This window comes from Portunus trituberculatus, chromosome 37 (genome assembly GCF_017591435.1).
Source record: "Portunus trituberculatus isolate SZX2019 chromosome 37, ASM1759143v1, whole genome shotgun sequence".
In the NCBI taxonomy this organism is placed as follows: Eukaryota; Metazoa; Arthropoda; class Malacostraca; order Decapoda; family Portunidae; genus Portunus; species Portunus trituberculatus.
The window spans coordinates 12961749-12974248 of record NC_059291.1 but is presented as its reverse complement, the minus strand read 5'-3'; the positions used below and the strand labels follow the sequence as shown (position 1 = coordinate 12974248).

Below are 12500 nucleotides of genomic sequence, written 5' to 3'. Positions count from 1 at the left end.
GTAGTAGTAGTAGTAGTAGTAGGAGCAGAAAAAGCAATAATGGTAGGAGCAGAAAAGTGGTGGTAATGGTAGGAGTAGTGGTAGTAATAGTATTGGTGGTAGTAGTAGTAGTAGTAGTAGTAGTAGTAGTAGTAGTAGTAGTAGTAGTAGTAGTAGTAGTAGTAGTAGTAGTAGTAGTAGTAAGTAGTAGTAGTAGTATAAGTAGGAAGAGTCGCAACATTCTTTAGGTAAAGTTTGGTAACAATAAATGATAAATACGAGGATATCAAAGGTGTCATCGTGAATATTAAACGAAGAAAAGGATAATAAGATGCTCAGGTGACCAATAGTGTTGTGGGTGAGGTAGGTCAGGACTCTCCGATAAATTCTGATGACTTTATTACCTAGGGCCCTTTTATGACCTTCAGTGTTCTTTTATGCCCGCTTGTCTTTCTGTCACTGGGTTCACATGTCTCTCTGTCTGTCTGTCTGTCAAAGAAATTCACTTTTTTATTATGGCGAAAAATGTTCAATCTCACTCTGTCTGTCTGTCTGTCTGTCTGTTTCTCTGTCTCTCTTTCTCTCTTCTCTCTCTCTCTCTCTCTCTCTCTCTCTCTCTCTCATCATCATCATCATCATCATTACCATTATTAACATACCCACCCAACCAAGTACACACACAAACAGAGACACACTACACATCACACACACACACACACACACACACACACACACACACACACACACACACACACACACACACACACACACACACACACACACACACACACACACACAGTAGTAGTAGTAGTTTGAGTGAGGAATTGGTGTCAGCAACGAGTGTGCATAGTTTTAAAGAGAAATTGGATAAGTGTAGATATGGAGACGGGGCCACACGAGTATAAAGCCCAGGCCCTGTAAAACTACAACTACGTAAATAAACACACACACACACACACACACACACACACACACACACACACACACACACACACACACACAGAAGACACATCACTATCTAGCGGGTCGATCCTAAATGGGAAAGATCCATTTGTCTGACGATGCCACGATAAAAGTATCCGGCGTACTTAACCCACAAAGCTCAGCCCGAGGTGTACCTGAGCCTGGTTTTTCTTGACTTTTTCCGCCCGTGTGTTTTAGTGCTTCTCAGCGATCACACAGGGCTGACAAGCGAGGCGAGACGAAATTATACTGAGTGCCAGTTTAGAAAGAACAGAGCGAGAAAGAACGAGCGGACTATTGTGATGTGTTTCACTGTTTGATCTGCTGCAGTCTCTGACGAGACAGCCAGACGTTACCCTACGGAACGAGCTCAGAGCTCATTATTTCCGATCTTCGGATAGGCCTGAGACCAGGCACACACCACACACCGGGACAACAAGGTCACAACTCCTCGATTTACATCCCGTACCTACTCACTGCTACGTGAACAGGGGCTACACGTGAAAGGAGACACACCCATATATCTCCACCCGGCCGGGGAATCGAACCCCGGTCCTCTGGCTTGTGAAGCCAGCGCTCTAACCACTGAGCTACCGGGCGTGTGTGTGTGTGTGTGTGTGTGTGTGTGTGTGTGCTCTTATTTCGACGTGATTTCTTTTAGCGCCCAGATCTATCTACTTGATCACGTATCTGTCTGTCTATTCATTTATCTACCTATTTAGTCAATCTATTTATGAATATGCATGTGTGTGTGTGTGTGTGTGTGTGTGTGTGTGTGTGTGTGTGTGTGTGTGTGTGTGTGTGTGTGTGTGTGTGTGTGTGTGTGTGTGTGTGTGTGTGTGTGTGTGTGTGTGTGTGTGTGTGTGTGTCGTGTTTGGACCCAGGTACCTATCCAGCCCCAGCAAGAACAGCGTGAGGGAAATGAGGTGATTCTACATGTGGGAGAAATGTCGACGTTGTGCAAGAGAGAAAAAGTGAATAAGAAAGGAAACTACAGCACACAGTGGTGGTGGGAGAGAGTAAATCCCCCGACAAAGGAGGTGTTGGCCCGAAAAGATAGCATAGAGAGCAAATGTATTAGAAAATGATATCTGCAAATTGAAGAGACGCGGAGAAAGACATGGAATAAGCGAGAGAGAGAGAGAGAGAGAGAGAGAGAGAGAGAGAGAGAGAGAGAGAGAGAGAGAGAGAGAGAGAGAGAGAGAGAGAAGTAAAAATTAAGCGGTAATAATAAAGGGAAATGAAAATGAAAAATGATGAAGAAATAAAGAAAATATGGTAAAAAAAAAGTATTTGCTCTATGAAAAAAAAGTAGAAAATAAAATAGAAATTAATAAACATAAATAAACAAATAACGAAAGAATGATTTAATATAAAGGATTAACGAATCAACACAGCCAGTGCGTGAAAGACGGAAGGAAATACACAAAACACATTACGTAAGAACAACAATGAAATGATAAAGAAAAACGTGGAGAAAGCGTAAAGGAAAATGAATAAGAGGTTTGAGGTGAAGAAGACAACACACTGCTATTCATGAAGGTGGTGATGATGGTAGTGGTGATGCCGGTGACAGTAAAGTAACAATAAGACAATAAGAGAAAGTAAGACAAGCAAAAATCATAACAGACAGGCATATACGTTAACGGATCTATTTGTCCTTGTGAAGCTGTAGGCTGGAAACTACCCGAGCTACACTATTGAATCTATATAGAAATTACGGCAGAGCAGATCACCAAAGGCAAGGACTGAGGTTAGGCTAAGCTAAGGGATACAGAGGAGGAGGAGGAGGAGGAGGAGGAAGAGGAGGAAGGGGAGGGGGAGACGGAGAAAGAGGAGGTGATGGAGGGGAGGTCATAGACCTATTCAAATCAGACCTTTTTCATCAAACTTATGCAAACTGATGTTATTCCCATTCTCCAAGGTCTAAATTATGGTGTTTAACACCATTAGCAAAAAAAGAAAAAATATTAGCTTTCATTTGGTACCACTTTCAATGCTATAGCATCAATCTCTGCGAAGCTACAATGAAAATAAGGACATAATATCCCGAATTTTGCAGCGTTTTTGAAAAACGTGAACAATAAAATGACATGGCTCTTGAGGCAGGCATAGCCAAGGTCCAAGATCGAAATAACTGGTATATTTAGTTAATTTAGACCTTGGAGAATCAGTCTGCATAAGTTTGATAAAAAGATCAGGTAACATACTGTTTTTTTTCTCACACATAGAGTAACCATATACCATCACGCATTCTTTACATATTTTTTTCATCCTTATGTGGCTGTAAGGGAAACGCATGCTAACTAGTAACTTGGTAAAGATATAAGGCAGTAAAAAAGAATTATCCTCCTCATCCAAGAATGGGAAGAGTAGGTTGTGGAAAGAAGAGGAGAGAAAAGGGAGAAGGAGGAGGGAAAACAAATTTGAGATGTAGATTCAGAACAAGAAGAGATTTTGGAGAGGAAGAGGAGGAGGAAAAATGGAAATTAGAAAAAGGGAAGAGAAAATAAAATAAAGAGGTTGATATATGCAAAAAATATGAATATATAAAAAACAAACGAAACATTAACTAAGCGAGGAATCTTAATGAAGAAAGACATAAATAAAAAAAAGAAGACAATATATGCCAAACAAACATAAAAAAAAAGAAGAAGAAAAGACATAAGAAGACGAAAACCTACCTTATGTTCTCCAAGATCCTCGACAGTGCAGGATAGCGAGGCATCACGACCCACAGTGACCGTGACGTTGCCAATGGTGCCAGAGAAGCGCGTTCTGATGGGGGGATCACCCGAGGCCACACCTGCTGAAAGATAGGAGTGTAAGAGAAGGAAGAAAACGGGACACTGAGGTGGTGGTGTGGTGAGGCAGGTGAAGTGAAGAGTGAGACAATAGGTTGGTATGGTGTGTTAAGGAGAATGCTGAAGTGAAGTGGAAAACTGTGAAAAAAAATGGGAGACTGAAGAGATGATGTAGTGAAAAGAGAGGAACGGAAATAGAATGATGTGTTGGAAGAGAGAAACAGTATTATGAAGTAAGGAAAAAAAAAATAAACAACAGCAAATGGTATGGTGTAGAACAAGAGGGAACATGATTATTAAAGGAGGTGAAAATGAAATAAGAGAGAATAAAGAAAGAAATCAATGGATGCTTTATGAGATGAACACAACACACACACGCACACACACACACACACGCACACACACACACACACACACACACACACACACACACACACAAACACACATGAATAAATATAGGAAAGGCGAACGGGAAATCATTTTAACTTACATACACTGTTTCCATAAAGCAGATTGGATGCTAAGAGAGAGAGAGAGAGAGAGAGAGAGAGAGAGAGAGAGAGAGAGAGAGAGAGAGAGAGAGAGAGAGAGAGAGAGAGAGAGAGAGAGAGAGAGAGAGAGAGAGAGAGAGAGAGAGAGAGAGAGAGAGAAATGGAAGAAGAAGAAGAAGAAGAAGAAGAAGAGGAAGAAGAAGGAGACTCAATTTCTGTCCCAACCTGAACTTTGGTTTCAAGCAAAAAAAAAAAAAAAAAAAAAAGAAAAAAAAAAAGATTTGGTCAAGACCGAATCCGAAAAAGACTAACTGTAACTCGGGGCGGGGCGGAACTGACGGGGCGGGGCGGGCCGAGATTGTGTTGATCTTGGGCGGAGCTCGCAGGGTGGGGTGAGGGGCGGGGCGGGGCGGGGTGAGGCGTGGTCGATGGGTGGACTGAGTGGGTAGGATGGAGGGAAAGCGGGAGGAGGGTGAGGCGGGGCTAAGTATGATTGAGTGGCACTAGGGTGGTGGGCGGGATGGGTAAGGGCGGGGCGGAGCGGGGCGGGACTGGGCAGGGAGAGATGGGGAGAAGCAAAAAAGAGAAGAATAAGAAAAAAAAAAAAACAACTGTACAGAAAATGAAGGAAGGCCGCACTAGAAATGCTATAAGGATTGTAGTGTTAATATATCACTCTTTCTGTATCAAAATCCTTCTTCTTGCATCTCTCTCTGTTCGTCTGTCTGCTCGTAAGGTTGTCTAATTCTGTCCGTCTGTTCATTGTCAATCTCGTTATATTCGGCACAAAATTTTTTAACGAAGGTAAAGTTTAAAAAAAAAAGGAAAATACAATACACTAATAGTACAATGCAGTGATATAGAGAATTAATTTTATCAGAAGAAGAGGAGGTGAAGGAAGATGGAAAAAGAAGAGGAGGAACAAATAAGCACAAAGGAAGGAAAATAGCAGCATCACTGTTGGTCTTCACGAGGCTGTTTGTTGGGAAATATATAAAAACAATGCGGTGAGAGAAACAAGAACAGGAAGAAGCACGGAGGAGGACAAGGAAGGGATATGTTGTAGACTGATTGACAGAGACGAGTATTACGACGTCCACAGAAACAGCAACACAGAATTAGCAGAGTACGTAGGGTGACCTTTACGTCCTTCCCTCCCTCAAGATCACTACCTTATATATAAACAATGTGCCGCTGCTGAGACCGTCATTACGCCAAACGAAGAAGAGAACAGGTAACGAAGGACAAAAAAAAAAAAGAGAAAAAAAAAACAGCAACAACAAGAAAATGGAAAGATAAAGTGAAACACGAACGCACAGATAAAACTAAGAGATGTAAAAAGATAAGGAAAAAATAAAAATAACTTACCGGAATAATAAAAGATCGTATGTAAAATACTAGAGGATAATATCATGATACACAATACAATTACAATTATAATGGCAAGAACTAAAATCAGTAAAATAAAAGAAGAATCTCACACAACAAGAGAAAAAATCGTCGTGTGTGTGTGTGTGTGTGTGTGTGTAGAGTGGCCAGCCGCTGCCCCGCGCGAGACACCAACACACCAACACACCAACACAACAACACAACACGCGATAAACTCCAGCGAAGACGAGGAAAAAGTTAGCAAGAAGCCGCCGCCACAGGAACCCCAACACACCACTCCTAGGAAGTTGTCTCCCCTCTAGGCAGTTAAACTATTCAAGGAGGAGGATTAGGAAGAGGAAGAGGAGGAGAAAGGAGACAGGACAGCGACTACCAAGAGGAGAGAGAAAGATGATTAAAAAAGTAAGATCGAGGAGAAGTATATAACAGAAAGAGAAAAGAATATGATTGATAAAGAAAAAAAAAAACTAAATCAATGAAATAATAGAATAAAGAAATGAGATAAATCAAGATTAAAAAAAAGAGCATACGAATACGAAGGAGAGGAAGGAAGGAGGGAAGGAAAGAAGGAAGGAGGAGAGGCAAACACAGAAGGAAAGGTGAGAAGAGGGGATGTACGAGAAAGAGAAAGTAAAGCCGATGGGAGGGAGGGATAGAAGAAGAGTAAAGGAGGAGGAGGAGAAGGAGGAAGAAGAGGAGGAGGAGGAGGAGGAGGAGGAGGAGGAGGAGGAGGAGGAGGAAAGGAAACACACAAACAGCGTCTTGACATTATAGAAGTTAGGAAGACGAAGGTGGTCTCAGCTTTGTGTGTGTGTGTGTGTGTGTGTGTGTGTGTGTGTGTGTGTGTGTGTGAGAGAGAGAGAGAGAGAGAGAGAGAGAGAGAGAGAGAGAGAGAGAGAGAGAGAGAGAGAGAGAGAGAGAGAGAGAGAGAGAGAGAGAGAGAGAGAGAGAGAGAGAGAGAGAGAGAGAGAGAGAGAAACAGTGAAACAGACAGACAGACAGACATAAAACAGGAACTAGACAACAAAGAAGAAAAATAAGATGAAGGAAGATTAGCCCACTAAGAATCCACTATCGATGCCTTCACACGACATAAGAAGAAGAAGACGAGGAAGACGACGAAGACTAAGGCGAGAGAGAAGGATGTTTAATTCATGCGCCAACCGAAGTTAAGCTCAAAAGGTTTTGTCTACGGAGCCACAAAAGGAAGAGAGGCGCATCTCTCTCCTCGCCATAACCTCATTGTCGACAGCAGGATGAGGGAAGGACAAGAGACACTTAAAAGTTTCCGTTCTGAGTCTCTTTACTTCCTCTCTCTCTCTCTCTCTCTCTCTCTCTCTCTCTCTCTCTCTTACTTTTTTGTGTCAGTGTGGAGAGGTACAGGAAGTGGAGGTGGTGGTGGTGATGGTATAACAGAAAGAAGAGGAGGAGGAGGAGGAGGAGGAGGATGAGGGAGAGGAAGAGATGGTGGTGGTGAAAGATTGTAAATTGCCTAAAAACTCAGGTGAAAATGAGATTTTACTTCATCTTTTTGATGCTGAGATTAGGTGTCTGTGTGTGTGTGTGTGTGTGTGTGTGTGTGTGTGTGTGTGTGTGTGTGTGTGTGTGTGTGTGTGTGTGTGTGTGTAATTCACCACCTCGGTCGCCTGCTGGTCACCCAGCCAGTCTTCTCCATTACGGAGCGAACTCAGAGCTCATAGACCGATCTTCGGGTAGGACTGAGACCACATCACACACAACACACACCGAGAAAGCGAGGCCACAACCCCTCGAGTTACATCCCGTACCTATTTACTGCTAGGTGAACAGGGGCCACACATTAAGAAGCTTGCCCACTTGCCTCGCCGCTTCCCGGGACTCGAACCCAGCCCTCTCATTTGTGAGTCGAGCGTGCTAACCACTACACTACGCGGTGTGTGTGTGTGTGTGTGTGTGTGTGTGTGTGTGTGTGTGTGTGTGTGTGTGTGCATTTGCGTTGGCGGGTATGTGCGTGCACTCCCGTGTACCTGAGCTACCTGTCCGTCTGTCTGTTTAATCACCCAACACACGCAAACGCACACACCCAAAAACATTCCATTCACCACCAGTCATAAAACAAAACCAGTAAGATAATACAAATAGGCACACAACAGGAAATAGGGAACACAAACTTTATACTACAACACGTCTCTTTTCCTCCCTAGACCTCCAGCCCCTTCCAGTCCCCAGGAGCGTGTGGCTGTGCGTTGCTTATTCAGGCGTCCGTGTAGTTTTGGCGTAGGTAGATGTTAGGGAGGGAGAGGGAGAGGGAGAGGAGGGAGAGAGAGAAGCACTAGGGAAGAGGGACGGAGGTAATGGATGGATGGAAGAGGCTCTGAGGCACTTAGCTGCGCGTCCGGTCTCTCTCTCTCTCTCTCTCTCTCTCTCTCTCTCTCTCTCTCTCTCTCTCTTTTTGCCTACCTATGGTTACCTTAGTCTTTCTTTACTTCTACTATTCCTGTTGCTCCTGCTGCTGCTGCTGCTGCTGCTGCTGCTATTACTACTACTACTACTACTACTACTACTACTACTACTACTACTACTACTACTACTACTACTACTACTACTACTACTACTACTACTACTACTACTACTACTACTATTACCACCAACATCATTCCATTACTACTACTATTACTACTACTACTACTACTACTACTACTACTACTACTACTACTGCTACTATTATTACTACTGCAACTATTACTACTACTATTTCTCTGCTACTACTACTACTACTAGTACTACTACTGCTATTACCACCACCATTATTCCACTAATACTGCTATTACTACCACTACCACCACCACCACTACTGCTACTACTACTACTACTGCTACTACTACCACTACTACTAATGCTATTACTGTACTTTAAACGAAATGCAAAGTGATATTAATTAATTTGAGGATACGTAGATAAAAAAAAGATAAAGAAAAAGAGCCTTGCAATAAAAAGGTGACGTAAATGAAAGGTTGGCAAGTCGGCTCATAACGCAGTAATTGTACCTGTAAAATGTAAATTGATTCCAGGTACTACAACTCCTACCTGTCCTCCCTCTCCCTCTCCCTCTCCTCTCTCTCTCTCTCTCTCTCTCTCTCCACTAAGGAATTAATGAGACAAATGTGACTCTGGCCGATGCTGTACGCGAGTCGAGTGATGATGATGATGATGATGATGATGATGATGATGATGATGATAATGGTGGTGGTGGTGGTGGTGGTGGTGTTACTACTGTTGCTGCTACTTTTCCTGTCTGATATTAATTTTCCTCCTCTTATTCCTCGTCCTCCTCGTCCTCCTCCTCCTCCTCCTCCTCCTCCTCCTCCTCCTTCTCCTCTTCCTTCTCCTTCTCCTCCTTCTCCTCCTCCTCCTCCTCCTCCTCCTCCTCCTCCTCCTCCTCCTCCTCCTCCTCCTCCTCCTCCTCCTCCTCCTCCTACTACTACTACTACTACTACTACTACTACTACTACTACTACTACTAAAACAACCATCAACTACACCTGCACATTATCACTACACTATTAACATGAAAACAAGAGGAACAAAGTAACTAATGCAAATAATAATACAACATATGCGCTTCAGAGAGAGAGAGAGAGAGAGAGAGAGAGAGAGAGAGAGAGAGAGAGAGAGAGAGAGAGAGAGAGAGAGAGGGCAACACAGCACGCGTCCGGCCTTCCCTCTCCAGCATTATGCGTCGGCGATACCCAGACTTCAACCTTAAGCTTTTACCTCATGTTTCAAGCTGGGCATCCGGTCCCCAAACACACGCGAGAGCAAGAGAGAGAGAGAGAGAGAGAGAGAGAGAGAGAGAGAGAGAGAGAGAGAGAGAGAGAGAGAGAGAGAGAGAGAGAGAGAGAGGGGTAGTTGTCTTTAGGGTTATTGATGGTTAGTCAGTGAGGGATGATAGAGGACAAGGAAAGGTGTAATGGAGGGTAAAGGGAAAAAAAGGAGGTAAATCATGATGTCTGAGATGCTGCTCTGCTCAGGTGAGTGGCTCATTAGCAGGTGAAGTGTGGAGTTGTAATTTCTTGTGTTAGCCTTCCCCTTCTTATTTTGGTGGTGTTCTGTCTGGTGTCGTCTCTCTTTCAATCCCTTGTCATGGTCGCTGTTTCTTTTTTTTTTTTTTATTTCTTAATGAGTCTTATCGCTGTGTTTTTGTCTTGTGCCTCTGTTTCACTTTCTCCTTTGTCTCTCTCGCCTTTACCTATCACGTGTTCTTTAAAGCAGTCTTTCTATTTTATTCTGTCTTTCACATCCTTATCTCTCGTTTTCTATGGATTTCTACCTTTTCCTTCATCCTCATTTTTTTTTTTATCTCTCTTGTGTTCTTCTATCCATTTCCACCTCATCCTACGCGTTTCTCTTTCTTCCTCGTTGCTTTACTATTGTTTCCAGATCCTTGACTTCTCTTGCACTGTGTTCCTCTTATTTCTCTTTATCTCTCCGCCTCAGATCATTAAACCATCTTAGTCTTCTCTCCTGGACTTCCTCATATGCTTCCACGGCTTTCAAAGGACTCTTGGTATAACTGATGTGGTTTACTTGCCTTTCAGTTATTAGCATTGTTAGTATGAGTAGGTATTGTTGTATGAGATGGTCGTGCTTTATATGCAGGTGTGAACGTCAATGAGAAAACACCTTTAAGCTTATGATAGAGAGAGGAAAAAAAACACATATATTTATTTTTTCATGGTATTTTCGGTTCGCACCAAATTTATGTATTAATATGTCACATCGCCTTTTTGTGGAGTGAATGGCGGTGGTGGCGGCGATGGTGGTGGCGGTGGTGATGATTTTTACATAGCTATCCACCAACGTACACACACACACACACACACACACACACACACACACACAATGCGACATCTATACACACGTACGTACAAATATACACATTTTCATTCTGGCTCAGTAACAGCAAAAGGGGAAAAGAACATACGCACCAATAACAAACAAAAACTACTCTCTCTCTCTCTCTCTCTCTCTCTCTCTCTGTAGCTCGCTCTTAAAATGATTCTTTGCCGTTAATTTCTGCAGGCGGGGCGGGAGGCAGGGCGGGAAGGTGGAGCAGGAAGGAGGGAAGTAAAGGGAGGAGGGGCGTGAAGAGAGGAGGGGAGGGCGGGAGGGTGCTGGGTTATGGCTGATATCGGCTGAGAATAGACACCATAACTCTTACCTCGAGTACCAGTTGGGTGTCCGACAGAGAGAGAGAGAGAGAGAGAGAGAGAGAGAGAGAGAGAGAGAGAGAGAGAGAGAGAGAGAGAGAGAGAGAGAGAGAAGGTAAGAGTGGATAGGTAGGTAGGCACTCTTCTGGGAAAGGAGCGGGAGAGAGGGATAGGGAGAGAGAGAGAGAGACGGCAAGAAGGCAAGGGATGGTGGGGATGGGAGGGAGGAGCGGAGGTGTAGACGGATGGGGAGAGAAAAACACGAGGAAATAAGATAAGGATAGGTCAAAGAGGGTATGAAAGAAGAGGTTAGTGAATAGATGGGAGAAGAATAGATGGAAGGCAGAGAGAATGTAAAGCAAAAGCAAGTGGAATAGAGACTAATGTAGAATAAAAGAATAAGAAAACAAATTGATATGAAAAATACACACACAAAAATGGAAGGAAAAAGAGCAAAAAAAAAAAAAAAGAAAACGGAATGAAACGAAAAATAGGAAATGAATTGAATATTTGAGAGGAAAAGAAGAAATCCGTAAAAGGACATAAAAAAAAACATAAAAAACAAGAGAAAGAAGTGGAAGAGTGAGGGATCATACCTGTGAGAGGAAAGGGAGAGGGGAAGTGAGACAGTGAGAGAGGGAGAGGGGAGATAGGGAGAGGGGAACGTTATGGGACAGGTGTAAGAGGAAAGATGTCTCAAGCGTGTCCTTCCATCACCACAGATTGATTCCAGGAGTGTAAAGGGAGACGAGGATGGCAGGAGTGTGACTGGAAAGGGGAAGGATGGAAGGATGGATGGGTGGATAGGTGGGTGGATGGGTGGATGGGAAAAGGAATGCATTGGGAAAGGTATTTATGGAACGATGAACGACTGTGTGTGTGTGTGTGTGTGTGTGTGTGTGTGTGTGATGGAGAGAGAGAGAGAGAGAGAGAGAGAGAGAGAGAGAGAGAGAGAGAGAGAGAGAGAGAGAGAGAGAGAGAGAGAGAGAGAGAGAGAGAGAGAGAGAGAGAGAGAGAGAGAGAGAGAGGTACATGGAACGGGGGGTTTTGCAATGTAGACTTTTATTGTGTATAATTATGCTTTTAGTGTTGTTGAATATATAGTTTCTCTCTCTCTCTCTCTCTCTCTCTCTCTCTCTCTCTCTCTCTCTCTCATAAACAAGAGTGAATCCTGGAAGAGAAAGAGGAGTAGGAATAGGAGGAGGAGGGGGAAGAGGAGGAGGAGGAGGAGGACGAGGAGGAGGAGGAAGAGGAGGAGGAGGAGGAGGAGGAGGAGGAGGAGGAGGAGGAGGAGGAGGAGGAGGAGGAGGAGGAGGAGGAGGAGGAGGAGGAGGAGGAGGAGGGTCTTCAGGTGGCACACAAATAACCATCTCCTCGGCTCGCCTCGCCCTGGCCTCTACATAATAGATAAGAGAGGCATGTTTCTCCCTCACTCATCCATCACGAAGCTCTTATAATAAAACACAGAGCTTACCTTGCCCTCTTATTCCGACGCTATTACTACTACTACTACTACTACTACTACTACTACTACTACTACTACTACTACTACTACTACTACTACTACTACTGTTGCTGTTGCTGCTGTTGTTATTGTTGTTTTTTGTGGTGGTGATGGTGGTGGTGGTGGTAGTAGTGTACCTCTGTATTTCTTCTTGTTAATGTAATGTGTGTGTGTGTTTCAC

The 12500-nt window shown here is 43.6% G+C and overlaps 1 protein-coding gene across 3 annotated transcripts in view; it reads right to left on the bottom strand.

Annotated features, from left to right (window-relative positions):
* The window catches only part of LOC123514219 (lachesin-like), a 389400-nt gene that overhangs the window by 51041 nt on the left and 325859 nt on the right, over window positions 1-12500 (bottom strand). For 2 of the 3 annotated variants that reach the window (XM_045271923.1, XM_045271921.1), the window contains one exon: window positions 3627-3751. In XM_045271923.1, coding sequence (XP_045127858.1) covers window positions 3627-3751 — 125 coding nt within the window. The remainder of the gene's footprint in view (window positions 1-3626; window positions 3752-12500) is intronic. The other variant, XM_045271922.1, reaches the window with a different exon arrangement.